Below are 26,865 nucleotides of genomic sequence, written 5' to 3'. Positions count from 1 at the left end.
GTGGGGCGGGCTGGGGCGCTGCGTGGCCCTCTGGGCTTGGGTGTGGGGGTGCGTGGTGGGGGGGTGGGGTGGTGGTCTGGCTTGGCTTGGGGGGGTGGTCCCTTTGCCTGTGCTGGGGGGGGTTGGCGGGGGGCCCTGCTCGGGTGGGGGGGGCCCAGCGGCGCCGGATGGGCTGCCCATCTGCACCTGGGGCTGGGATCGGCCCTTCCCTGGCTCTGGGGCGGGACGGGACAACCCTCTCGGGGCCCCCGGTCGCTCTGGGTGTCACCCGCGTCGGCTGCGGGGTCTGGGGTGGGGTGGGGTGGGGGGCTTGTCGGCCCTGTCCTGTGGGGGGGCGTTCTGGGGGGGAGGGGGGGCCCATTATTAGTACGGGTCGGGGGGGCTAGCGGGTCGGGGTCTCCGCTGAGGCAATCAGTGGTTGCCTCGGCCGGTTGGCCTCCTCGGTCCCGTCGAGGCCTGACCAGAGCTCTTCTAGGGCCGGCGTCTGGGGGTGGGGGCCTGGGCTTGCTCCGGGGGGGGGCGACGCTTTCTGGCTCCTCTCTCTCTGTGTGGGGTGGGTGGTGCCGGGCCTGGGGTGTCGGCGCCTCCGGGGGTGGGCCCCTGGGCTGGGTGGCCCTGGCCCCTTTGCTGGGGGTGGGCTGGGGGACGGCTGTTTGACCACCGGGGGACAGTTTACCAGCTGTCCCCAACTTACCCCCTTCCTTATATAACCTCATATTAGGGTGAGGGGGTGGGGGGTCTAGCCTGCGATGCGCCTTGGGGGGGGGCTACTTGGGAGTGGCCCCCCTCCTATGGTTGCCGTATGGAGTGGGCCCCCCCTCTTTCGGTTTTATTTGCACCTTAGACATGTAGGGTCCTTGGTAGGGGGGGTGCTTGGACATCACTGCAAGCAAGCAGCAGATGTCCTCCTGGCACCCTACCCGCCAATTTTAACCGCACCTTAGACATTTAGGGCCCCTTGGTGTGGAGGGTGAGGGGACATCACTGTGAGTAATCAGGAGATGTCCCCTTAGTGCCCTACTCGCCAATTTTAACTGCACCCCCCTTAGTACACACACCCCTCCCCCTTCAATATATACATTCAAACATAAACACACACACATGCACACAAACACCCTCTCAAACACCCATACACGCACACACATTTTACAAGGAAGGTGGGACCTGGGTCCATCTGTCCCCTACCCCTTCCCTGGTGGGGGGTGCGGGCCCCTTGGCGATGGCGGCCGTGTCCCTTGGGTGCCGGCTCCCTGGGCCCGGCGGTGCTCTCTCCGCACGGTGGGGGGGTTCATATTACACCTGAGCCGGGGGTGTTTGTGTCCCTGGGGGGTGGGTCCTGGTCCTTGCCCCTGGGCGCTGGGCCCCGCCAAACTTTCAACATGGCCGAGCCTGGTCGGGCCATATTTATAACATCCCTTGTGGGCCGCCCTTTTTTCCCCGGGGTTCCCCCCTCCTGGGCGGGGGCGGCGGGCCCCTGCCTTGCTCCTACCTGGACCAACCGTGGGCCGGGTGGGTGGCTGCCTGGAGTGCGGAGCGGGTCTCCCTTGGGGGGTCCTGGCTCGTACCTGGGGTCGGGGCGGGGGGATGCCCGGAACTCCTGGGTGGTGGTGGGGTGCTCGTCTGGGGCTGTGGGCGTCCCTCTCCGGTGGGGCCCTGCGTTGGGCTCTTCCGGCGCGGCGGGGGGCTGCTTTCCTGGCTGGGCTGGGGCGGCGCTCTCTTTCCCTCTGCGCCTCCCTGCTCTCTGGCTCTGGGGGCCTCGCGGCGGTCCTGCTGGCCCTGGCCTGGGTGGCGGTCTTGGTCGCCCGGGGGGCGGTTGTTCCCTGCCTGTTCCCGTGTGGCGTTGGGGGAATTCCGGCTGCCGCTGCTGCTGCGGCGGGGGTATGGGTGTGGGGGTGGCTGGGCGCTCCTCCTACTTGTTTTCACATTCCACCATCCATTTTAGAAGAACATAAACACTCACCTGAGCACAGGTGTTAGCTCACCTTTGCACTAATAGTTTGCATGATTGAATGAATGAAAGATTTCACACTAGTTGGTTTAAAGGCATAGGTATGCGTTCGTGAACACTATCTGTTTTGTGTGCATGTTGACATGTGGACATTTTTGCGGCTAGCAGGTGTGTTGATAATATTTGAGTGTGTGTGAACAGGCCCCGCCCTTTTTGTACTACATTTGAACCGTACCGTAACGATAAACAACCAGTAAACCTGTCTGCTCTATGCTGCTTCATGGTCTTACCCCCCTTCCCCTCCTATTATCACCCTCCTACCCCCCCCTCTCTCTAACGTCCCTCTCTCTTCTTCCCCTCTTTCCTTTTCCGTCCGGTCCAACACCAAAGATTTTCAAACATGATTGAAATTAATAAATTTTGGCCTCAATTACAAAAGGGGTTTATTCAGACATACCTTTGGTTTGTCTGAAGATGAATAACCCCTCTTGTTAAAATAAAATATGTCCAACACAAGAGGCCATCAGCTCTCATCTGTTTGCCTAGCTGTTGGACAGGACAAGTTAAAAAAAAAAAAAAAAAAAAAAAAAATCCCCTTACCTTCCGCATTCCCCCATTTCTATCAGCTTCTGGTTAATTGAAGCCTAAGGATCCAAGATGGTGGCGCCAGGTTCTGCAGGTGTAGTCGCAGCTCTGCTTGTTTATGTATTGCTTAATAGTTTAAAGTATGATGACAACTATCAACCTTTAAATGTCAATGAATTAAACAGCAGTAGTAAGCCATCATATATGCGACCAAAAACGGAATTCCAACTAAACAAGCACTCGGGAAACTTGCCCTGACTACTACCACCTTCTTTGTCCATCCACATCACTACCGGCGCATAAAAATGCACTCTGAAATTAAATTAAAGCCGCAACAAAGCCTTGCTTTAGTCATCGCCATCTACCTTCTGCTGTCTGGTGATATCCATCAATGCCCCGAAAAAGCCATTGAAAAAGCCACAATTACTGTACAAGGAGGAGGCCTAGCTGTAATATGTCCCAGAAACCTTTATCTGACACCCATTTCACCACCTGTATTGTCTACATTCGAATGCCTGTTATTCAAATGTAGAACAGAAAAATAACAATAGCAATAATCCTTATTTACCGACCACGCAAAATGAACCCCGGCTTTTTCACTGAACTTCAAGACCTGCTGACAACAATACGCGTCACATCACCCAGTACGCTCATATTAGGTGACTTTAATTTACATGTAGACACTCCCAAAAACTGCTCTGCTGTCGAGTTTTTGGAATTGCTTGACACCTTACAGCTAACACAGCATGTAAAAGAACCCACACACTATAAAGGATACACTCTTGACTTGGTTATCACTGACACAGCCCCCATTACCAGCATGGAAGTTTACGACTTGGGCGTGTCCGACCACAAGGTTATTTCATTGGAACTAGCATTAGCTCACCAACATCAAATCACAAAATGGTAAATATATTTCAGGAACCTGAAAAACATTGACCATGCAGCCATACAAGAGGACATACAAAAACTCTCTCTGCTATCACCACTCACCTCAGTTAATGAATCTGTTGATCACTACAACTCTACACTTCATAACACTCTGCAATCCCATGCACCCCTGAAATCAAGAACCGTCTCTTTCGCAAGATTAGCCCCGTGGTAAACAGAGGAACAGCGAATTCTTACAAGACTTGGACGAGCCATGGAACGAAGACTTGTAAAAAACAACCTGGCAGTACATAAATAGGCCTATCGAGACCATCAAAAAGTCTATTGCAGAGCCCTTACAATAGCCAGGTCAAAGTTCTATTCCCACAAGATCAATAGCAACACTGGAAATTCAAAACAGCTGTTTTCCACCACACACTCTCTGCTTAAGCCCCCCACACATAGTGATGCTAGTGATGCTAGTGTCAGCAGCTGTGATAGATTCATGGATTTTTTCACCAAAAAAATATCTTCCATGAGATCTAACTACTTACCTGCCAAACTTGACCCCCTCCCAACAGCCCTGATCAAAGACAACATTTCAATTATCAGTCCAATCATCACAACTATAATTAACCAATCATTACAAGCTGGTCATGTTCTCCTTGCTCTCAAAATTGCCATTATAAGACCACACTTAAAAAAACCTGCACTGGATCCTGATAATTTGGCCAATTACAGACCCATTTTTAACCTACCGTTCCTGTCAAAGGTTCTTGAAAAAGTTGTCGCTGCTCAGCTCCACCATCATCTCTCAACGCGCAGCTTATATGAAAAATTTCAGTCTGGTTTCCGGCCAGCTCACAGTACAGAGACAGCCCTGGTCCGAGTCATGAATGACCTTCTCATAGCTGCGGACCAGGGTTCCCCATCTCTACTCTTCCTTCTGGACTTATCAGCTGTATTTGATACCGTGGATCACGGCATTCTCCGTAACCGTCTTCATACTACTGTTGGACTCTCTAGGAACATATTCAACTGGTTTAAATCATATCTCACAAACAGGACAGAATATGTGGCTCTGGGGACTGCTAAATCTCACACACACACAGTCACCTGCGAAGTGCCTCAAGGCTCTGTTCTTGGACCTTCACTCTTTACCATCTACATATCTCCACTTGGAAAAATCATTCGGAAACACAACATTTCATTCCACTGTTACACCAATGACACACAGTTATATATAAAAATGGATTCCACTCCCACCCTAACTTGTTTTGCCATCCAGGCATGTCTCGAGGAGATAGGTGTTATTATGTGTAATAAAGTGAAATGGCACAGGGAATAAGTATTGAACACGCTTACTGAAATTTATTTAATACTTAGTGCAAAAACCTTTGTTGGTGATTCCAGCCTCAAGACGCCTCCTGTATGGAGAAACCAGTGGAATACATTGCTCAGGTGTGATTTTGGCCCATTCATCCACACAAACTGCCTTCAAATCTTCAAGGTTCCGGGGGTCACTTCTGTGAACCCGGATCTTCAGTTCTTTCCAAAGATTTTCAAGTCTGGTGATTGACTGGGCCATTCTAGCAGCTTTATTTTCCTTTTCTTCAACTAGTTGAGTGATACCTTGGCTGTGTGCTTGGGATCGTTGTCTTGCTGAAAGATCCACCCTCTTTTCATCTTCAGCAGCCTGGCAGCTGACAGCAGATTCTGATCAAGAATGTCTCCATACTTTTCTCCAGTCATTATTCCTTCAATGATATGAAGTCTACCAGTACCACATGCTGAAAAACAGCCCCAAGCCATGATGCTCCCACCTCCAAACTTGACTGTTGGTATGGTGTTTTGGGGGTGATGTGCGGTGCCATTTTTCCTCCAAACATGTTGTGTCATCTGAAACCCTTAGACTACCAGCAGAACCAGCTGGAACCTTATACTAACAGCAGAACCATCAGCAGCTCCTCTTCAGGGCCACATTCAGACATTTTGGGTCCCGTGGATCCTCATGTTTTACAAGGCCCCTCTATTGTTTAGAAATGTCAGGAAATGCTTTCAGAGGAGAACTAAAGACTTTTACAGCTGTTTTTCTGCAATGTGATCATTTGAAAATGCATTTTACAATTTAGGATTCAAGATGAAGAAATACAATTTAATCTGACATTTTTGATGTGGAAGCTTGAAATCTATTGGATTGTAAATATTTAGTCCTCAATAATTCATGATGATCAATAACATTTCAATTCCTCGTCTGTTTTAACTTAATTTCAAGTCATTTCTAATCTATTATGTTTTCATTCCTGATCATGTTTTTGGGTCCAAATCCAAAAGAAATGAGCAAACAGTGAAAATGTCATCTGTCATCAGGGCGGGTCCCACCTGACTGAATGGACCAAGTTCCTGGACCTCCAGCTGCATCACTGCTCCTGAACACACTTTTCTGTCTGACTGCAGGTTGTGGTTCTGCAGTTTGTCAAAGATCAGCTGTGAAGTTCTGGTCTCAGCTCTGAAGAAAACCCCGTCTAATCTGACAGAACTGGACCTAAGCTGGAACCAGAACCTGCAGGATCCAGGAGTTCTTCATCTGTGTGGTTTTCTGGAGAGTCCAGACTGCAGACTGCAGACTTTGAGGTCAGTAAAGAAGCTGAACTCCCTGAAGGATGAGAAGAACGGATCAGTTGAAGAACTTTCTGATGTTTCACTGGAAGATTTTATTAACCGCGACACCTCGACTCCTGCTGCTTTATCACGTCGGTGATCAAAAATCCCACACTATCACAGCTCTAGTCTTAAAAAGAAACTTGTCATTTAGGAGTCCTCTCTGGACGTCCATTTCTGCCTCGTACTCCTGAACGGCGCGGTTGTACGGAAAGGCACAAGTGCCAAAACTCAAAAGTCAAAGTCTGTGATGAACGTCGTCAAAAAAATTGAACAGCTTCAAACATATTTTGAGTTTTTAATACAACAAAAGTGACAGCCTTCAAAAACAAATTATTACATATGGAAACAGACCTGCAATGAAAGCTAGAAATACTGTAACAAACCAGCTAGTACGTCACTATTGCCGAGCTGCTAATTATGTGGCTTCATTGCATAGCTGTTTGAGCCCCACACACATTGAACGACCCCGGACAGTTTCAGTGAGGAAGAAATAGGCAGAGAAGCAAAGTCTCCTTTTCAGCATCAATGCCCATTTATATGAACACACCACAAATAGCAGGGTTATCGCTTCTGTTCCCAGGCCCCTCACTCATGGTTTTCACCCAAGATTCCCCACTTCCAATGAGTCTTTGGGGCTGAAGGCAGGGCTAACCCCCAGGTCGCCACAATACAAAGGACATCAGCTGATCCATCTGTGAGCATAGAGGCTCTGACCGATACAAAGCCCATCGAGATGACTGTTGTTGTGAATTTGGGATATACAAATAAAATTGAATTGAATTGACTGGGGAAAGAAGTCAGATGTTAAACGGCTCCAACGGCCAATCCAATAACCTGTTAGTAGCCAGTTAAATGCTACTAAAGGGACAAAAATGGAAGATGAAATATTCGAAAAGTTTCTCCTATTACAATTCTCATATTACAATTAGCATTAATTTTTGAACAGCTTATGGTCATTTTCACTCATGAAATAATTCTGATGTCACCTCTCTGTGAACCACATCTATCATCTGAGTGTTTCCCACAATGCTTTGCTTTTATACTGCAGTGAAGGTTCATTATTCCACCAAGAGGTGGTGGCAATTTTCCATATTACAGAATTGAACAATAATCTTTACACCTTAAGTTTGAGTTTGATTTGATTGAAGTGTCATGCACTCAAGTGTCAAGCCTTAATGGGCTTATGTGACACTGGACAGCAGAAAATGGCCATCCCATAACTAACAGAACAATATACACTAATCCATCCAATCAAAGTCTAACAGAAATCAAAGTGTCCATTCTTATTGTCCATGCCTTTGCCACAAAAGTTTCCAAACAGAAACATTCATTTTCAAAAAGCCAACATAAAATGTTATCTTCAGAAACCAAAACAAATCAAAACATTTCTTTTCTATGACCTCATACAAAAAAAGTCTGTTTTTTTTCATACAAAAGACAATAAAACAGAAATTAAATTTATCCTCCACCAGTTGCAGCTCACAGAACTCAGTCTTTCCTCTTCTGGAACGCCTTTAAAGCGCCCTACTTCCACCTGTATGGTGAACACTCCTGCTCTGAGTTCAGGATCTTTGTCCTCTTTTTCAATTGGACCTGACATATGGCTCAGTAGAGGCAGAGGCAGGCCGGGATGACCTATGGCCAGCCCACACTGCACAGCCTGCAACCTGCCCACCAGCCCTACTAAGGACAAAATTGGCAAAATTCTCACAGACCAGTATGTTATATGTGGCGGACACACGCTGCATGAACGCTGCAATAAAGGCAAAGACATGTGATAAGATGTACTTCGCACTTTTATTTGGACACCCAAACCATTATACATCGCACAGGTGTCATCATCCTCTACCCTTCCCACACTCATTGTGCTAAAAAGAACTAAACACAACAAGAAGAAATAACTAAGGGTGAAATAACATAACTGCCAGATGAGAGGACACGTAGGCAAAAAGAAACACCTGTGCTCAACCCTATTTGAGCTGAGTTCCTCAGCCTGTGGAACTCCGACAGCAGTTTTAAACAGAACAATAAACACGAATAATAACATAAGCAACGTCCTCTCTGCCCGCAACACTCCCTGGTCGCTATGGTAACATTTAAACATGCCTTCAAAATAAGTGCATGGAAAATTCAACTCACCGGTCACGTGATAGGATACCGCTAAATTAAAACGCAGGAACTAGCAAAATGAATAAAAACAAAAGTCTGGAAAAAAATTTTGCCAAGTGGAAAAGCCCAGCCAAGAGACAGAAGAGGAGCCTTCCACTTTGATTAAAAAAAAAAGAAAGCTACATTTAATGGACATTATCAGGAGTCCTACTTAAAACACAGATTTATCCCAACGGGAGATTCCCTCGAACAATTCAGCATTGTGGGACGAGCGAATTGGTCGGCATCAAGACTAAGAGTGACATAGAAGGATGTAACACATAATCTGGCAATTTTCAAAATAAAACATCCGAAATAAATAAAACGAAAGTCATGTAAGTTATTTTATTTTTTCTGTGTGGCCCGGTACCAAATTACCCACGTAACGGTACCAGTCCACGGCCCAGGGGTGGGGACCACTGCCTTAGACTACCAAAAGAACCAGCTGGAACCCTTAGACTAACAGCAGAACCAGCTGAAACCCTTAGACTAACAGCAGAACCAGCTGAACCCCTTACACTACCAGCAGAACCAGCTGAAACCCTTAGACTACAAGCAGAATCAGCTGAAACGCTCAGACTACCAGCAAAACCAGCTGAAACCCTTAGACTACCAGCAGAACCAGCTGAAACCTTTAGACTACCAGCAGAGCCACCTGAAACCCTTAGACTAACAGCAGAACCAGCTGAAATCCTTAGACTACCAGCAGAACCAGCTGATACCCTTAGACTACCAGCAGAACCAGCTGAAACCCTTAGTCTACCAGCAGAACCAGCTGAAACCCTTAGACTACCAGCAGAACCAGCTGAAACCCTTAGACTACCAGCAGAACCAGCTGAAACCCTTAGACTACCAGCAGAACCACCTGAAACCCTTAGACTACCAGCAGAACCACCTGAAACCCTTAGACTACAAGCAACACCAGCTGAAACCCATTAGACTACCAGCAGAACCACCTGAAACCCATTAGACTACCAGCAGAACCAGCTGAAACCCCTTAGACTACCAGCAGAACCAGCTGAAACCCCTTAGACTACCAGCAGAACCAGCTGAAACCCTTAGACTACCAGCAGAACCAGCTGAAACCCTTAGACTACCAGCAGAACCACCTGAAACCCTTAGACTACCAGCAGAACCACCTGAAACCCTTAGACTACAATCAACACCAGCTGAAACCCATTAGACTACCAGCAGAACCAGCTGAAACCCATTAGACAACCAGCAGAACCAGCTGAAACCCCTTAGACTACCAGCAGAACCAGCTGAAACCCATTAAACTACCAGCAGAACCAGTTGAAACGCATTAAACTACCAGCAGAACCAGCTGAAACCCGTAGACTACCAGCAGAACCAGCTGAAACCCGTAGACTACCAGCAGAACCAGCTGAAACCCTTAGACTACCAGCAGAACCAGCTGAAACCCTTAGACTACCAGCAGAACCAGCTGAAACCCTTAGACTACCAGCAGAACCAGCTGAAACCCTTAGACTACCAGCAGAACCAGCTCAACCCCTTAGACTACTAGCAGAACCCGCTGAAACCATTAGACTACCAGCAGATCCATCTGAAACCCTTATACTACCAGCAACACCAACTGAAACCCTTAAACTACCAGCAGATCCATCTGAAACCCTTATACTACCAGCAACACCAGCTGAAACCCATTAGACTACCAGCAGAACCAGCTGAAACCCCTTAGACTACCAGCAGAACCAGCTGAAACCCTTAGACTACCAGCAGAACCAGCTGAAACCCATTAGACTACCAGCAACACCAGCTGAAACCCCTTAGACTACCAGCAGAACCAGCTGAAACCCTTAGACTAACACTACAACCAGCTGAAACCCGTAGACTAACAGCAGAACCAGCTGAAACCCTTAGACTACCAGCAGAACCAGCTGAAACCTTTAGACTAACAGCAGAACCAGCTGAAACCCTTAGACTAACACTACAACCAGCTGAAACCCATTAAACTACCAGCAGAACCAGCTGAAACCCATTAAACTAACAGCAGAACCAGCTGAAACGCATTAAACTAACAGCAGAACCAGCTGAAACATTTAGACTACCAGCAGAACCAGCTGAAACCCATTAAACTAACAGCAGAACCAGCTGAAACGCATTAAACTAACAGCAGAACCACCTGAAACCCGTAGACTACCAGCAGAACCAGCTGAAACCCTTAGACTACCAGCAGAACCAGCTGAGACCCTTAGACTACCAGCAGAACCAGCTGAAACCCTTAGACTACCAGCAGAACCAGCTGAAACCCCTAGACTAACACTAGAACCAGCTGAAACCTTTAGACTACCAATAGAACCAGCAGAAACCCTGAAACTAACACTAGAACCAGCTGAAACCCTTAAACTACCAGCAGAACCAGCTGAAACCCCTAGACTAACACTAGAACCAGCTGAAACCTTTAGACTACCAATAGAACCAGCTGAAACCCTGAGACTAACACTAGAACCAGCTGAAACCATTAGACTAACAGCAGAACCAGCAGAAACCCTGAGACTAACACTATAACCCGCTGAAACCATTAGACTTACAGCAGAACCAGCTGAAACCTTTAGAATAACAGCAGAACCAGCTGAAACCCTGAGACTAACACTACAACCAGCTGAAACCATTAGACTTACAGCAGAACCAGCTGAAACCCTTAGACTAACAGCAGAACTAGCTGAAACCCTTAGACTAACAGCAGAACCAGCTGAAACCTTTAGAATAACAGCAGAACCAGCTGAAACCCTGAGACTAACACTACAACCAGCTGAAACCATTAGACTTACAGCAGAACCAGCTGAAACCCTTAGACTAACAGCAGAACCAGCTGAAACCTTTAGACTAACAGCAGAACCAGCTGAAACCTTTAGACTAACAGCAGAACCAGCTGAAACCTTTAGACTACCAATAGAACCAGCTGGAACCCTTAGACTAACACTAGAACCAGCTGAAACCATTAGAATAACAGCAGAACCAGCTGAAACTTTTAGACTACCAATAGAACCAGCTGAAACCTTTAGACTACCAATAGAACCAGCTGAAACCCTGAGACTAACACTAGAACCAGCTGAAACCATTAGAATAACAGCAGAACCAGCTGAAACCCTGAGACTAACACTAGAACCAGCTGAAACCTTTAGACTAACAGCAGAACCAGCTGAAACCTTTAGACTAACAGCAGAACCAGCTGAAACCCTGAGACTAACAGCAGAACCAGCTGAAACCTTTAGACTACTAATAGAACCAGCAGAAACCCTGAGACTAACACTAGAACCAGCTGAAACCATTAGAATAACAGCAGAACCAGCTGAAACCCTGAGACTAACACTAGAACCAGCTGAAACCATTAGAATAACAGCAGAACCAGCTGAAACCCTGAGACTAACAGCAGAACCAGCTGAAACCTTTAGACTACTAATAGAACCAGCAGAAACCCTTAGACTAACACTAGAACCAGCTGAAACCATTAGAATAACAGCAGAACCAGCTGAAGCCCTGAGACTAACACTACAACCAGCTGAAACCATTAGAATAACAGCAGAACCAGCTGAAACCCTGAGACTAACACTACAACCAGCTGAAACCATAAGACTTACAGCAGAACCAGCTGAAACCCTTAAACTACCAGCAGAACCATCTGAAACCCATTAAACTACCATCAGAACCAGCTGAAACCCATTAAACTAACAGCAGAACCAGCTGAAACCCATTAAACTAAGAGCAGAACCAACTGAAACGCATTAAACTACCAGCAGAACCAGCTGAATCCCGTAGACTACCAGCAGAACCAGCTGAAACCCTTAGACTAACACTACAACCAGCTGAAACCATTAGACTTACAGCAGAACTAGCTGAAACCCTTAGACTAACAGCAGAACCAGCTGAAACCTTTAGACTAACAGCAGAACCAGCTGAAACCCTTAGACTAACACTACAACCAGCTGTAACCCTTAAACTAACAGCAGAACCAGCTGAAACCCTTAGACTACCAGCAGAACCAGCTGAAACCCTTAGACTAACACTACAACCAGCTGTAACCCTTAAACTAACAGCAGAACCAGCTGAAACCCTTAGACTACCAGCAGAACCAGCTGAAACCCATTAAACTAAGAGCAGAACCAGCTGAAACCCGTAGACTACCAGCAGAACCAGCTGAATCCCGTAGACTACCAGCAGAACCAGCTGAAACCCTTAGACTACCAGCAGAACCAGCTGAAACTTTTAGACTACCAATAGAACCAGCTGAAACCCTTAGACTACCAGCAGAACCAGCTGAAACCCTTAGACTACCAGCAGAACCAGCTGAAACCCCTAGACTAACACTAGAACCAGCTGAAACCTTTAGACTACCAATAGAACCAGCAGAAACCCTGAGATTAACACTAGAACCACCTGAAACCATTAGACTAACAGCAGAACCAGCAGAAACCCTGAGACTAACACTAGAACCAGCTGAAACCATTAGACTTACAGCAGAACTAGCTGAAACCCTTAGACTAACAGCAGAACCAGCTGAAACCTTTAGAATAACAGCAGAACCAGCTGAAACCCTGAGACTAACACTTCAACCAGCTGAAACCATTAGACTAACAGCAGAACCAGCTGAAACCTTTAGACTACCAATAGAACCAGCTGAAACCATTAGACTTACAGCAGAACCAGCTGAAACCTTTAGACTAACAGCAGAACCAGCTGAAACCTTTAGACTAACAGCAGAACCAGCTGAAACCTTTAGACTAACAGCAGAACCAGCTGAAACCTTTAGACTAACAGCAGAACCAGCTGAAACCTTTAGACTACCAATAGAACCAGCTGGAACCCTTAGACTAACACTAGAACCAGCTGAAACCATTAGAATAACAGCAGAACCAGCTGAAACCCTGAGACTAACACTACAACCAGCTGAAACAATTAGACTAACAGCAGAACCAGCTGAAACTTTTAGACTACCAATAGAACCAGCTGAAACCTTTAGACTACCAATAGAACCAGCTGAAACCCTGAGACTAACACTAGAACCAGCTGAAACCATTAGACTTACAGCAGAACTAGCTGAAACCCTTAGACTAACAGCAGAACCAGCTGAAACCTTTAGACTAACAGCAGAACCAGCTGAAACCCTTAAACTATTAGCAGAACCAGTTGAAACCCTTAGACTACCAGCAGAACCAGCTGAAACCATTAGACTACCAGCAGAACCAGCTGAAACCCTTAGACTAACAGCAGAACCAGCTGAAACCTTTAGACTAACAGCAGAATCAGCTGAAACCTTTAGACTAACAGCAGAACCAACTGAAACCTTTAGACTACCAATAGAACCAGCTGGAACCCTTAGACTAACACTAGAACCAGCTGAAACCATTAGAATAACAGCAGAACCAGCTGAAACCTTTAGACTAACAGCAGAACCAGCTGAAACCTTTAAACTAACAGCAGAACCAGCTGAAACCCTTAAACTACCAGCAGAACCAGCTGAAACCATTAGACTATTAGCAGAACCAGCTAAAACCCTTAGACTAACAGCAGAACCAGCTGAAACCTTTAGACTAACAGCAAAACCAGCTGAAACCTTTAAACTAACAGCAGAACCAGCTGAAACCATTAGACTAACAGCAGAACCAGCTGAAACTTTTAGACTACCAATAGAACCAGCTGGAACCCTTAGACTAACACTACAACCAGCTGAAACCATTAGACTAACAGCAGAACCAGCTGAAACTTTTAGACTACCAATAGAACCAGCTGAAACCATTAGACTAACAGCAGAACCAGCTGAAACATTTAGACTACCAGCAGAACCAGCTGAAACCCATTAAACTAAGAGCAGAACCAGCTGAAACGCATTAAACTAACAGCAGAACCAGCTGAATCCCGTAGACTACCAGCAGAACCAGCTGAAACCCTTAGACTACCAGCAGAACCAGCTGAAACCCCTATACCAGGGGTCGGGAACCTATGGCTCGCGAGCCATATATGGCTCTTTTGATGGTCACATGTGGCTCGCAGACAAATCTTTACTTATACTTTTTTTTTCATTAGACCAGTCCTTCTCGGGCGCGATGCGATGCCAGAGGCGCGCAGTAGTAGCAGTGCTTAGAGAGAGAAATCTGCGCCAGCATTATCAGTTTACTATTATCTATTATTTCACAGAGTTTGTACCAGCTGGAAACCTGTGAATTGACGTGCCTAAAACTGCGCGCTCCCGTCTCTGAGAAAGAGCGCGCAGATGCGGGGACGGGATGTGTGAGGGAGAAAGCAGAGGGTGGGGGGTTGTGGGGACCGGCAGCAGGTGAATCGCGCAGGGATTGTAAAAACGTAAAACCCGCTTCCCGTCACTCACTGCAGCGTGTGAGTGTGTGTTTGGCTCCCCGTCTGCATGTGATCAGTCTGTCTCACATCTACAGAACATTCAGACCTACGATCACGTTTAAAGTCTCAACGCCTGCATGAAGCAGAAACTCACCACGTATAAACCAGACTAGACCATCAGCAGAACTACCACGAGAAATACTCATCATTTATTAGCAACAGCATAACAATGTTATTAAAAAGAATCCACAGACTTATTGTACTTTAAAAATGTTGAAATTAAATCAAATGCACACATTCACTTGTATATTTAGTTTTAAACAAATTGTCGCGGACTGAGTTGGATGGCTGTTGGGTCGCGTTAAAAGTTCTGGAGTTCATTGAACGCGTCAAGCAGAGATCTGATTGGCTCTCAGTTCTGTCGCTCAGCCTGTTGTTAGGTAGTTTGGACCAATGGGGTTCAGCTATGGGCCGAATAAGGGAAATGGGAGGGCTGGAGCGGTAGGAGCGAATATAAAGTTGGGAGACGCGCTCTCGTCTCGGCGGGAGAGATTCAGGAGTTGCTGAATTAATTGAACGGCGTTTGTTGCGGTCTGCAGTCACCAGAATAAAGAACTTTAAAAGAGGTTAAGTCTCCGTGCCTCAGTGTGGGGAAGGGACACTACATTATTGTATGGCTCTTTCGAAATTACATTTCAAAATATGTGGCATTTATGGCTCTCTTGGCCACAAAGGTTCCCGACCCCTGCCCTATACTAACACTAGAACCAGCTGAAACCTTTAGACTACCAATAGAACCAGCAGAAACCCTGAGACTAACACTTAAACCACCTGAAACCATTAGACTAACAGCAGAACCAGCTGAAACCCTGAGACTAACACTAGAACCAGCTGAAACCCTTAGACTAACAGCAGAACCAGCTGAAACCTTTAGACTACCAATAGAACCAGCAGAAACCCTGAGACTAACACTAGAACCAGGTGAAACCATTAGACTTACAGCAGAACTAGCTGAAACCATTAGACTAACAGCAGAACCAGCTGAAACCCTGAGACTAACACTAGAACCAGCTGAAACCCTTAGACTAACAGCAGAACCAGCTGAAACCCTGAGACTAACACTAGAACCAGCTGAAACCCTTAAACTAACAGCAGAACCAGCTGAAACCCTGAGACTAACACTAGAACCAGCTGAAACCATTAGACTTACAGCAGAACTAGCTGAAACCCTTAGACTAACAGCAGAACCAGCTGAAACCCTGAGACTAACACTACAACCAGCTGAAACCATTAGACTAACAGCAGAACCAGCTGAAACCTTTAGACTAACAGCAGAACCAGCTGAAACCCTTAGACTAACACTAGAACCAGCTGAAACTATTAGAATAACAGCAGAACCAGCTGAAACCCTGAGACTAACACTACAACCAGCTGAAACCATTAGACTAACAGCAGAACCAGCTGAAACCCTGAGACTAACACTAGAACCAGCTGAAACCCTTAGACTAACAGCAGAACCAGCTGAAACCTTTAGACTAACAGCAGAACCAGCTGAAACCTTTAGACTAACAGCAGAACCAGCTGAAACCCTTAAACTAACAGCAGAACCAGCTGAAACCCTTAGACTACCAGCAGAACCAGCTGAAACCATTAGACTACCAGCAGAACCAGCTGAAAACCTTAGACTAACAGCAGAACCAGCTGAAACCTTTAGACTAACAGCAGAACCAGCTGAAACCTTTAGACTAACAGCAGAACCAGCTGAAACCTTTAGACTACCAATAGAACCAGCTGAAACCCTGAGACTAACAGCAGAACCAGCTGAAACCCTGAGACTAACACTACAACCAGCTGAAACCATTAGACTTACAGCAGAACCAGCTGAAACCCTTAGACTAACACTACAACCAGCTGAAACCTTTAGACTAACAGCAGAACCAGCTGAAACCTTTAGACTAACAGCAGAACCAGCTGAAACCCTTAGACTAACACTAGAACCAGCTGAAACTATTAGAATAACAGCAGAACCAGCTGAAACCCTGAGACTAACACTACAACCAGCTGAAACCATTAGACTAACAGCAGAACCAGCTGAAACTTTTAGACTACCAATAGAACCATCTGAAACCCTGAGACTAACACTAGAACCAGCTGAAACCATTAGAATAACAGCAGAACCAGCTGAAACCCTGAGACTAACACTAGAACCAGCTGAAACCATTAGACTAACAGCAGAACCAGCTGAAACCCTGAGACTAACACTAGAACCAGCTGAAACCCTTAGACTAACAGCAGAACCAGCTGAAACCTTTAGACTAACAGCAGAACCAGCTGAAACCTTTAGACTAACAGCAGAACCAGCTGAAACCCTTAAACTAACAGCAGAACCAGCTGAAACCCTTAGACTACCAGCAGAACCAGCTGAAACCATTAGACTACCAGCAGAACCAGCTGAAAACCTTAGACTAACAGCAGAACCAGCTGAAACCTTTAGACTAACAGCAGAACCAGCTGAAACCTTTAGACTAACAGCAGAACCAGCTGAAACCTTTAGACTACCAATAGAACCAGCTGAAACCCTGAGACTAACACTAGAACCAGCTGAAACCATTAGAATAACAGCAGAACCAGCTGAAACCCTTAGACTAACAACAGAACCAGCTGAAACCCTTAAACTAACAGCAGAACCAGCTGAAACCCTTAGACTACCAGCAGAACCAGCTGAAACCATTAGACTAACAGCAGAACCAGCTGAAACATTTAGACTACCAGCAGAACCAGCTGAAACCCATTAAACTAAGAGCAGAACCAGCTGAAACGCATTAAACTAACAGCAGAACCAGCTGAATCCCGTAGACTACCAGCAGAACCAGCTGAAACCCTTAGACTACCAGCAGAACCAGCTGAAACCCCTATACTAACACTAGAACCAGCTGAAACCTTTAGACTACCAATAGAACCAGCAGAAACCCTGAGACTAACACTAGAACCAGCTGAAACCATTAGACTAACAGCAGAACCAGCTGAAACCCTGAGACTAACACTAAAACCAGCTGAAACCCTTAGACTAACAGCAGAACCAGCTGAAACCCTGAGACTAACACTAGAACCAGCTGAAACCCTTAGACTAACAGCAGAACCAGCTGAAACCCTGAGACTAACACTAGAACCAGCTGAAACCATTAGACTTACAGCAGAACCAGCTGAAACCCTTAGACTAACAGCAGAACCAGCTGAAACCTTTAGACTAACAGCAGAACCAGCTGAAGCCTTTAGACTAACAGCAGAACCAGCTGAAACCTTTAGACTAACAGCAGAACCAGCTGAAACCTTTAGACTACCAATAGAACCAGCTGGAACCCTTAGACTAACACTAGAACCAGCTGAAACCATTAGAATAACAGCAGAACCAGCTGAAACATTTAGACTACCAATAGAACCAGCTGAAACCTTTAGACTACCAATAGAACCAGCTGAAACCCTGAGACTAACACTAGAACCAGCTGAAACCATTAGACTTACAGCAGAACTAGCTGAAACCCTTAGACTAACAGCAGAACCAGCTGAAACCTTTAGACTACCAATAGAACCAGCTGGAACCCTTAGACTAACACTAGAACCAGCTGAAACCATTAGACTTACAGCAGAACTAGCTGAAACCCTTAGACTAACAGCAGAACCAGCTGAAACCTTTAGACTAACAGCAGAACCAGCTGAAACCTTTAGACTAACAGCAGAACCAGCTGAAACCCTTAAACTACCAGCAGAACCAGCTGAAACCATTAGACTATTAGCAGAACCAGCTGAAACCTTTAGACTAACAGCAAAACCAGCTGAAACCTTTAAACTAACAGCAGAACCAGCTGAAACCATTAGACTAACAGCAGAACCAGCTGAAACCATTGGACTATTAGCAGAACCAGCTGAAACCCTTAGACTATTAGCAGAACCAGCTGAAACCCTTAGACTAACAGCAGAACCAGCTGAAACCTTTAGACTAACAGCAAAACCAGCTGAAACCTTTAAACTAACAGCAGAACCAGCTGAAACCATTAGACTAACAGCAGAACCAGCTGAAACTTTTAGACTACCAATAGAACCAGCTGGAACCCTTAGACTAACACTACAACCAGCTGAAACCATTAGACTAACAGCAGAACCAGCTGAAACTTTTAGACTACCAATAGAACCAGCTGAAACCATTAGACTAACAGCAGAACCAGCTGAAACATTTAGACTACCAGCAGAACCAGCTGAAACCCATTAAACTAAGAGCAGAACCAGCTGAAACGCATTAAACTAACAGCAGAACCAGCTGAATCCCGTAGACTACCAGCAGAACCAGCTGAAACCCTTAGACTACCAGCAGAACCAGCTGAAACCCCTATACTAACACTAGAACCAGCTGAAACCTTTAGACTACCAATAGAACCAGCAGAAACCCTGAGACTAACACTAGAACCACCTGAAACCATTAGACTAACAGCAGAACCAGCTGAAACCCTGAGACTAACACTAGAACCAGCTGAAACCCTTAGACTAACAGCAGAACCAGCTGAAACCTTTAGACTACCAATAGAACCAGCAGAAACCCTGAGACTAACACTAGAACCAGGTGAAACCATTAGACTTACAGCAGAACTAGCTGAAACCATTAGACTAACAGCAGAACCAGCTGAAACCCTGAGACTAACACTAGAACCAGCTGAAACCCTTAGACTAACAGCAGAACCAGCTGAAACCCTGAGACTAACACTAGAACCAGCTGAAACCCTTAGACTAACAGCAGAACCAGCTGAAACCCTGAGACTAACACTAGAACCAGCTGAAACCATTAGACTTACAGCAGAACCAGCTGAAACCCTTAGACTAACAGCAGAACCAGCTGAAACCTTTAGACTAACAGCAGAACCAGCTGAAACCTTTAGACTAACAGCAGAACCAGCTGAAACCTTTAGACTAACAGCAGAACCAGCTGAAACCTTTAGACTACCAATAGAACCAGCTGGAACCCTTAGACTAACACTAGAACCAGCTGAAACCATTAGAATAACAGCAGAACCAGCTGAAACCCTGAGACTAACACTACAACCAGCTGAAACAATTAGACTAACAGCAGAACCAGCTGAAACTTTTAGACTACCAATAGAACCAGCTGAAACCCTGAGACTAACACTAGAACCAGCTGAAACCATTAGACTTACAGCAGAACTAGCTGAAACCCTTAGACTAACAGCAGAACCAGCTGAAACCTTTAGACTACCAATAGAACCAGCTGGAACCCTTAGACTAACACTAGAACCAGCTGAAACCATTAGAATAACAGCAGAACCAGCTGAAACCCTTAGACTAACACTACAACCAGCTGAAACCATTAGACTTACAGCAGAACTAGCTGAAACCCTTAGACTAACAGCAGAACCAGCTGAAACCTTTAGACTAACAGCAGAACCAGCTGAAACCTTTAGACTAACAGCAGAACCAGCTGAAACCCTTAAACTACCAGCAGAACCAGCTGAAACCATTAGACTATTAGCAGAACCAGCTGAAACCCTTAGACTAACAGCAGAACCAGCTGAAACCTTTAGACTAACAGCAAAACCAGCTGAAACCTTTAAACTAACAGCAGAACCAGCTGAAACCATTAGACTAACAGCAGAACCAGCTGAAACTTTTAGACTACCAATAGAACCAGCTGGAACCCTTAGACTAACACTACAACCAGCTGAAACCATTAGACTAACAGCAGAACCAGCTGAAACTTTTAGACTACCAATAGAACCAGCTGAAACCATTAGACTAACAGCAGAACCAGCTGAAACATTTAGACTACCAGCAGAACCAGCTGAAACCCATTAAACTAAGAGCAGAACCAGCTGAAACGCATTAAACTAACAGCATAACCAGCTGAATCCCGTAGACTACCAGCAGAACCAGCTGAAACCCTTAGACTACCAGCAGAACCAGCTGAAACCCCTATACTAACACTAGAACCAGCTGAAACCTTTAGACTACCAATAGAACCAGCAGAAACCCTGAGACTAACACTAGAACCACCTGAAACCATTAGACTAACAGCAGAACCAGCTGAAACCCTGAGACTAACACTAGAACCAGCTGAAACCCTTAGACTAACAGCAGAACCAGCTGAAACCTTTAGACTACCAATAGAACCAGCAGAAACCCTGAGACTAACACTAAAACCAGGTGAAACCATTAGACTTACAGCAGAACCAGCTGAAACCCTTAGACTAACATCAGAACCAGCTGAAACCCTGAGACTAACACTAGAACCAGCTGAAACCCTTAGACTAACAGCAGAACCAGCTGAAACCCTGAGACTAACACTAGAACCAGCTGAAACCATTAGCCTTACAGCAGAACCAGCTAAAACCCTTAGACTAACAGCAGAACCAGCTGAAACCTTTAGACTAACAGCAGAACCAGCTGAAACCTTTAGACTAACAGCAGAACCAGCTGAAACCTTTAGACTACCAACAGAACCAGCAGGAACCCTTAGACTAACACTAGAACCAGCTGAAACCATTAGAATAACAGCAGAACCAGCTGAAACCCTGAGACTAACACTACAACCAGCTGAAACAATTAGACTAACAGCAGAACCAGCTGAAACTTTTAGACTACCAATAGAACCAGCTGAAACCTTTAGACTACCAATAGAACCAGCTGAAACCCTGAGACTAACACTAGAACCAGCTGAAACCATTAGACTTACAGCAGAACTAGCTGAAACCCTTAGACTAACAGCAGAACCAGCTGAAACCTTTAGACTAACAGCAGAACCAGCTGAAACCCTTAAACTATTAGCAGAACCAGCTGAAACCCTTAGACTACCAGCAGAACCAGCTGAAACCATTAGACTACCAGCAGAACCAGCTGAAACCCTTAGACTAACAGCAGAACCAGCTGAAACCTTTAGACTAACAGCAGAACCAGCTGAAACCTTTAGACTAACAGCAGAACCAGTTGAAACCTTTAGACTACCAACAGAACCAGCTGGAACCCTTAGACTAACACTAGAACCAGCTGAAACCATTAGAATAACAGCAGAACCAGCTGAAACCCTTAGACTAACACTACAACCAGCTGAAACCATTAGACTTACAGCAGAACTAGCTGAAACCCTTAGACTAACAGCAGAACCAGCTGAAACCCTTAGACTAACAGCAGAACCAGCTGAAACCCTGAGACTAACACTAGAACCAGCTGAAACCATTAGACTTACAGCAGAACCAGCTGAAACCCTTAGACTAACAGCAGAACCAGCTGAAACCTTTAGACTAACAGCAGAACCAGCTGAAACCTTTAGACTAACAGCAGAACCAGCTGAAACCTTTAGACTACCAATAGAACCAGCTGGAACCCTTAGACTAACACTAGAACCAGCTGAAACCATTAGAATAACAGCAGAACCAGCTGAAACCCTGAGACTAACACTACAACCAGCTGAAACAATTAGACTAACAGCAGAACCAGCTGAAACTTTTAGACTACCAATAGAACCAGCTGAAACCCTGAGACTAACACTAGAACCAGCTGAAACCATTAGACTTACAGCAGAACTAGCTGAAACCCTTAGACTAACAGCAGAACCAGCTGAAACCTTTAGACTACCAATAGAACCAGCTGGAACCCTTAGACTAACACTAGAACCAGCTGAAACCATTAGAATAACAGCAGAACCAGCTGAAACCCTTAGACTAACACTACAACCAGCTGAAACCATTAGACTTACAGCAGAACTAGCTGAAACCCTTAGACTAACAGCAGAACCAGCTGAAACCTTTAGACTAACAGCAGAACCAGCTGAAACCTTTAGACTAACAGCAGAACCAGCTGAAACCCTTAAACTACCAGCAGAACCAGCTGAAACCATTAGACTATTAGCAGAACCAGCTGAAACCCTTAGACTAACAGCAGAACCAGCTGAAACCTTTAGACTAACAGCAAAACCAGCTGAAACCTTTAAACTAACAGCAGAACCAGCTGAAACCATTAGACTAACAGCAGAACCAGCTGAAACTTTTAGACTACCAATAGAACCAGCTGGAACCCTTAGACTAACACTACAACCAGCTGAAACCATTAGACTAACAGCAGAACCAGCTGAAACTTTTAGACTACCAATAGAACCAGCTGAAACCATTAGACTAACAGCAGAACCAGCTGAAACATTTAGACTACCAGCAGAACCAGCTGAAACCCATTAAACTAAGAGCAGAACCAGCTGAAACGCATTAAACTAACAGCATAACCAGCTGAATCCCGTAGACTACCAGCAGAACCAGCTGAAACCCTTAGACTACCAGCAGAACCAGCTGAAACCCCTATACTAACACTAGAACCAGCTGAAACCTTTAGACTACCAATAGAACCAGCAGAAACCCTGAGACTAACACTAGAACCACCTGAAACCATTAGACTAACAGCAGAACCAGCTGAAACCCTGAGACTAACACTAGAACCAGCTGAAACCCTTAGACTAACAGCAGAACCAGCTGAAACCTTTAGACTACCAATAGAACCAGCAGAAACCCTGAGACTAACACTAGAACCAGGTGAAACCATTAGACTTACAGCAGAACCAGCTGAAACCCTTAGACTAACATCAGAACCAGCTGAAACCCTGAGACTAACACTAGAACCAGCTGAAACCCTTAGACTAACAGCAGAACCAGCTGAAACCCTGAGACTAACACTAGAACCAGCTGAAACCATTAGCCTTACAGCAGAACCAGCTAAAACCCTTAGACTAACAGCAGAACCAGCTGAAACCTTTAGACTAACAGCAGAACCAGCTGAAACCTTTAGACTAACAGCAGAACCAGCTGAAACCTTTAGACTACCAATAGAACCAGCAGGAACCCTTAGACTAACACTAGAACCAGCTGAAACCATTAGAATAACAGCAGAACCAGCTGAAACCCTGAGACTAACACTACAACCAGCTGAAACAATTAGACTAACAGCAGAACCAGCTGAAACTTTTAGACTACCAATAGAACCAGCTGAAACCTTTAGACTACCAATAGAACCAGCTGAAACCCTGAGACTAACACTAGAACCAGCTGAAACCATTAGACTTACAGCAGAACTAGCTGAAACCCTTAGACTAACAGCAGAACCAGCTGAAACCTTTAGACTAACAGCAGAACCAGCTGAAACCCTTAAACTATTAGCAGAACCAGCTGAAACCCTTAGACTACCAGCAGAACCAGCTGAAACCATTAGACTACCAGCAGAACCAGCTGAAACCCTTAGACTAACAGCAGAACCAGCTGAAACCTTTAGACTAACAGCAGAACCAGCTGAAACCTTTAGACTAACAGCAGAACCAGTTGAAACCTTTAGACTACCAATAGAACCAGCTGGAACCCTTAGACTAACACTAGAACCAGCTGAAACCATTAGAATAACAGCAGAACCAGCTGAAACCCTTAGACTAACACTACAACCAGCTGAAACCATTAGACTTACAGCAGAACTAGCTGAAACCCTTAGACTAACAGCAGAACCAGCTGAAACCTTTAGACTAACAGCAGAACCAGCTGAAACCTTTAGACTACCAGGAGAACCAGCTGAAACCATTAGACTATTAGCAGAACCAGCTGAAACCCTTAGACTAACAGCAGAACCAGCTGAAACCCTTAGACTAACAGCAAAACCAGCTTAAACCTTTAAACTAACAGCAGAACCAGCTGAAACCATTAGACTAACAGCAGAACCAGCTGAAACTTTTAGACTACCAATAGAACCAGCTGGAACCCTTAGACTAACACTACAACCAGCTGAAACCATTAGACTAACAGCAGAACCAGCTGAAACATTTAGACTACCAGCAGAACCAGCTGAAACCCATTAAACTAAGAGCAGAACCAGCTGAAACGCATTAAACTAACAGCAGAACCAGCTGAATCCCGTAGACTACCAGCAGAACCAGCTGAAACCCTTAGACTACCAGCAGAACCAGCTGAAACCCTTAGACTAACAGCAGAACCAGCTGAAACCTTTAGACTAACAGCAGAACCAGCTGAAACCTTTAGACTAACAGCAGAACCAGCTGAAACCTTTAGAATAACAGCAGAACCAGCTGAAACCCTGAGACTAACACTACAACCAGCTGAAACCATTAGACTAACAGCAGAACCAGCTGAAACCCTTAGACTAACACTACAACCAGCTGAAACCATTAGACTTACAGCAGAACTAGCTGAAACCCTTAGACTAACAGCAGAACCAGCTGAAACCTTTAGACTAACAGCAGAACCAGCTGAAACTATTAGAATAACAGCAGAACCAGCTGAAACCCTGAGACTAACACTACAACCAGCTGAAACCATTAGACTAACAGCAGAACCAGCTGAAACTTTTAGACTACCAATAGAACCAGCTGAAACCCTGAGACTAACACTAGAACCAGCTGAAACCATTAGAATAACAGCAGAACCAGCTGAAACCCTGAGACTAACACTAGAACCAGCTGAAACCATTAGACTAACAGCAGAACCAGCTGAAACCCTGAGACTAACACTAGAACCAGCTGAAACCCTTAGACTAACAGCAGAACCAGCTGAAACCTTTAGACTAACAGCAGAACCAGCTGAAACCTTTAGACTAACAGCAGAACCAGCTGAAACCCTTAAACTAACAGCAGAACCAGCTGAAACCCTTAGACTACCAGCAGAACCAGCTGAAAACCTTAGACTAACAGCAGAACCAGCTGAAACCTTTAGACTAACAGCAGAACCAGCTGAAACCTTTAGACTAACAGCAGAACCAGCTGAAACCTTTAGACTACCAATAGAACCAGCTGGAACCCTTAGACTAACACTACAACCAGCTGAAACCATTAGACTAACAGCAGAACCAGCTGAAACTTTTAGACTACCAATAGAACCAGCTGAAACCCTGAGACTAACACTAGAACCAGCTGAAACCATTAGAATAACAGCAGAACCAGCTGAAACCCTTAGACTAACAACAGAACCAGCTGAAACCCTTAAACTAACAGCAGAACCAGCTGAAACCCTTAGACTACCAGCAGAACCAGCTGAAACCATTAGACTAACAGCAGAACCAGCTGAAACTTTTAGACTACCAATAGAACCAGCTGAAACCATTAGACTTACAGCAGAACCAGCTGAAACCATTAGACTACCAGTAGAACCAGCTGAAACCCTTAGACTAGCAACAGAACCATCAGCAGCTCCTCTTCAGGGCCACATTCAGACATTTTGGGCCTCGTGGATCCACATGTTTCTCAAGGCCCTTCTACAGTTTAGAGATGTCAGGAAATTCTTTCAGAGGAGAACTAAAGACTTTTTTAGCTGTTTTTCTGCACAACCTGCTTTGGTTCTGCTTCATTCTTTTCTTGTGGTGAACATCTTTGAGTTTCTGCAGAGAAATTTCATGCTGACCTGGATTTTTCTACACTTCCAATAGTTTGTTTCCAAAAATCAAACATGAAATCCAACATTTTTATAATTTTCTAAATGTTCTTTTTGTTCTTCTGATTTGAAAGGATTTTGAAAGTTTAGTGTCTGCAGAATCTTTCCATGGAACAACTGAATGCTGGTTTTCTTTTCCGTCCTTTTCAGTCTTCATCTGAATCTGTGTTGAACCTCATGAAACTTCAGCAGTTCAAGTGGAAACATTGATACTGTCACAGTTGTGGAAATCTGCTGTTTAATCGAAGATTTCCATTTCAATCCAGAGTGATCTGTTGACTTTGATTTTTCAGACCTTGTTGTGTCTGTGACCTTCACTCAAATATTGCATTGCTCTGTCGTTTCTCTCCCATCAAATGTGCCGTTAACTATCTGTACTAGTTCAGCAGCAGTTCTGGTCATGAGATCTTCAGGGTCAAACTGGTAATCCCATTCATTCATTCATTTCATTCAAATATGAATGATAATCCCAGTTCTTTTTAAATTGGTCTGGTCACCAAGTTTTGTCTTGGCTTCCAAGTAATGGCTTTACTTACTTTTCTTTTCCACTTCATCTTCAGGTCTTTTTAAATCTGGACTCATGTATTTTACTGTCACCAAGAGGAGGATTTTCTGAGCTAAAGGTTTTTAACAGGATTCTGGCTAAATTAGACAGAACCCAATGTCTATTTTCCAAGTTTTCATGAATCAGCAACTTTTCTTTCTTAAATCGTTATCCTCTGTGAAATATCTACGGGGGTTTAAACTTTCTTTGTTCACTTGATTTTGTGTAGGATCCTTTAAAATGTGATTAAGATTCTCTTATGGAAGTTTTTTTTTACCCGCCATTCAAAGGCATCTTCAAATTAACAATTTACTTTACAATGT

The 26,865-nt window shown here is 45.0% G+C and overlaps 1 protein-coding gene across 5 annotated transcripts in view; it reads left to right on the top strand.

Moving 5' to 3' along the window:
- The window catches only part of LOC105358602 (NACHT, LRR and PYD domains-containing protein 12), a 99,462-nt gene that overhangs the window by 50,417 nt on the left and 22,180 nt on the right, over window positions 1-26,865 (top strand). For all 5 annotated transcript variants that reach the window (XR_013652868.1, XR_013652869.1, XM_078939857.1 and 2 more), the window contains one exon: window positions 5,861-6,037. Coding sequence is in view for 3 of the 5 variants with exons in the window: in XM_078939857.1 (XP_078795983.1) it covers window positions 5,861-6,037 (177 nt within the window). In the remaining 2 variants the exon portion in view is untranslated. The remainder of the gene's footprint in view (window positions 1-5,860; window positions 6,038-26,865) is intronic.

The sequence above is a fragment of the Oryzias latipes genome, chromosome 2, assembly GCF_053564925.1.
Source record: "Oryzias latipes strain Hd-rR chromosome 2, Olatipes_Hd-rR_3.1".
Taxonomy (NCBI): Eukaryota; Metazoa; Chordata; class Actinopteri; order Beloniformes; family Adrianichthyidae; genus Oryzias; species Oryzias latipes.
This window is presented reverse-complemented; position numbering and strand designations above follow the sequence as displayed.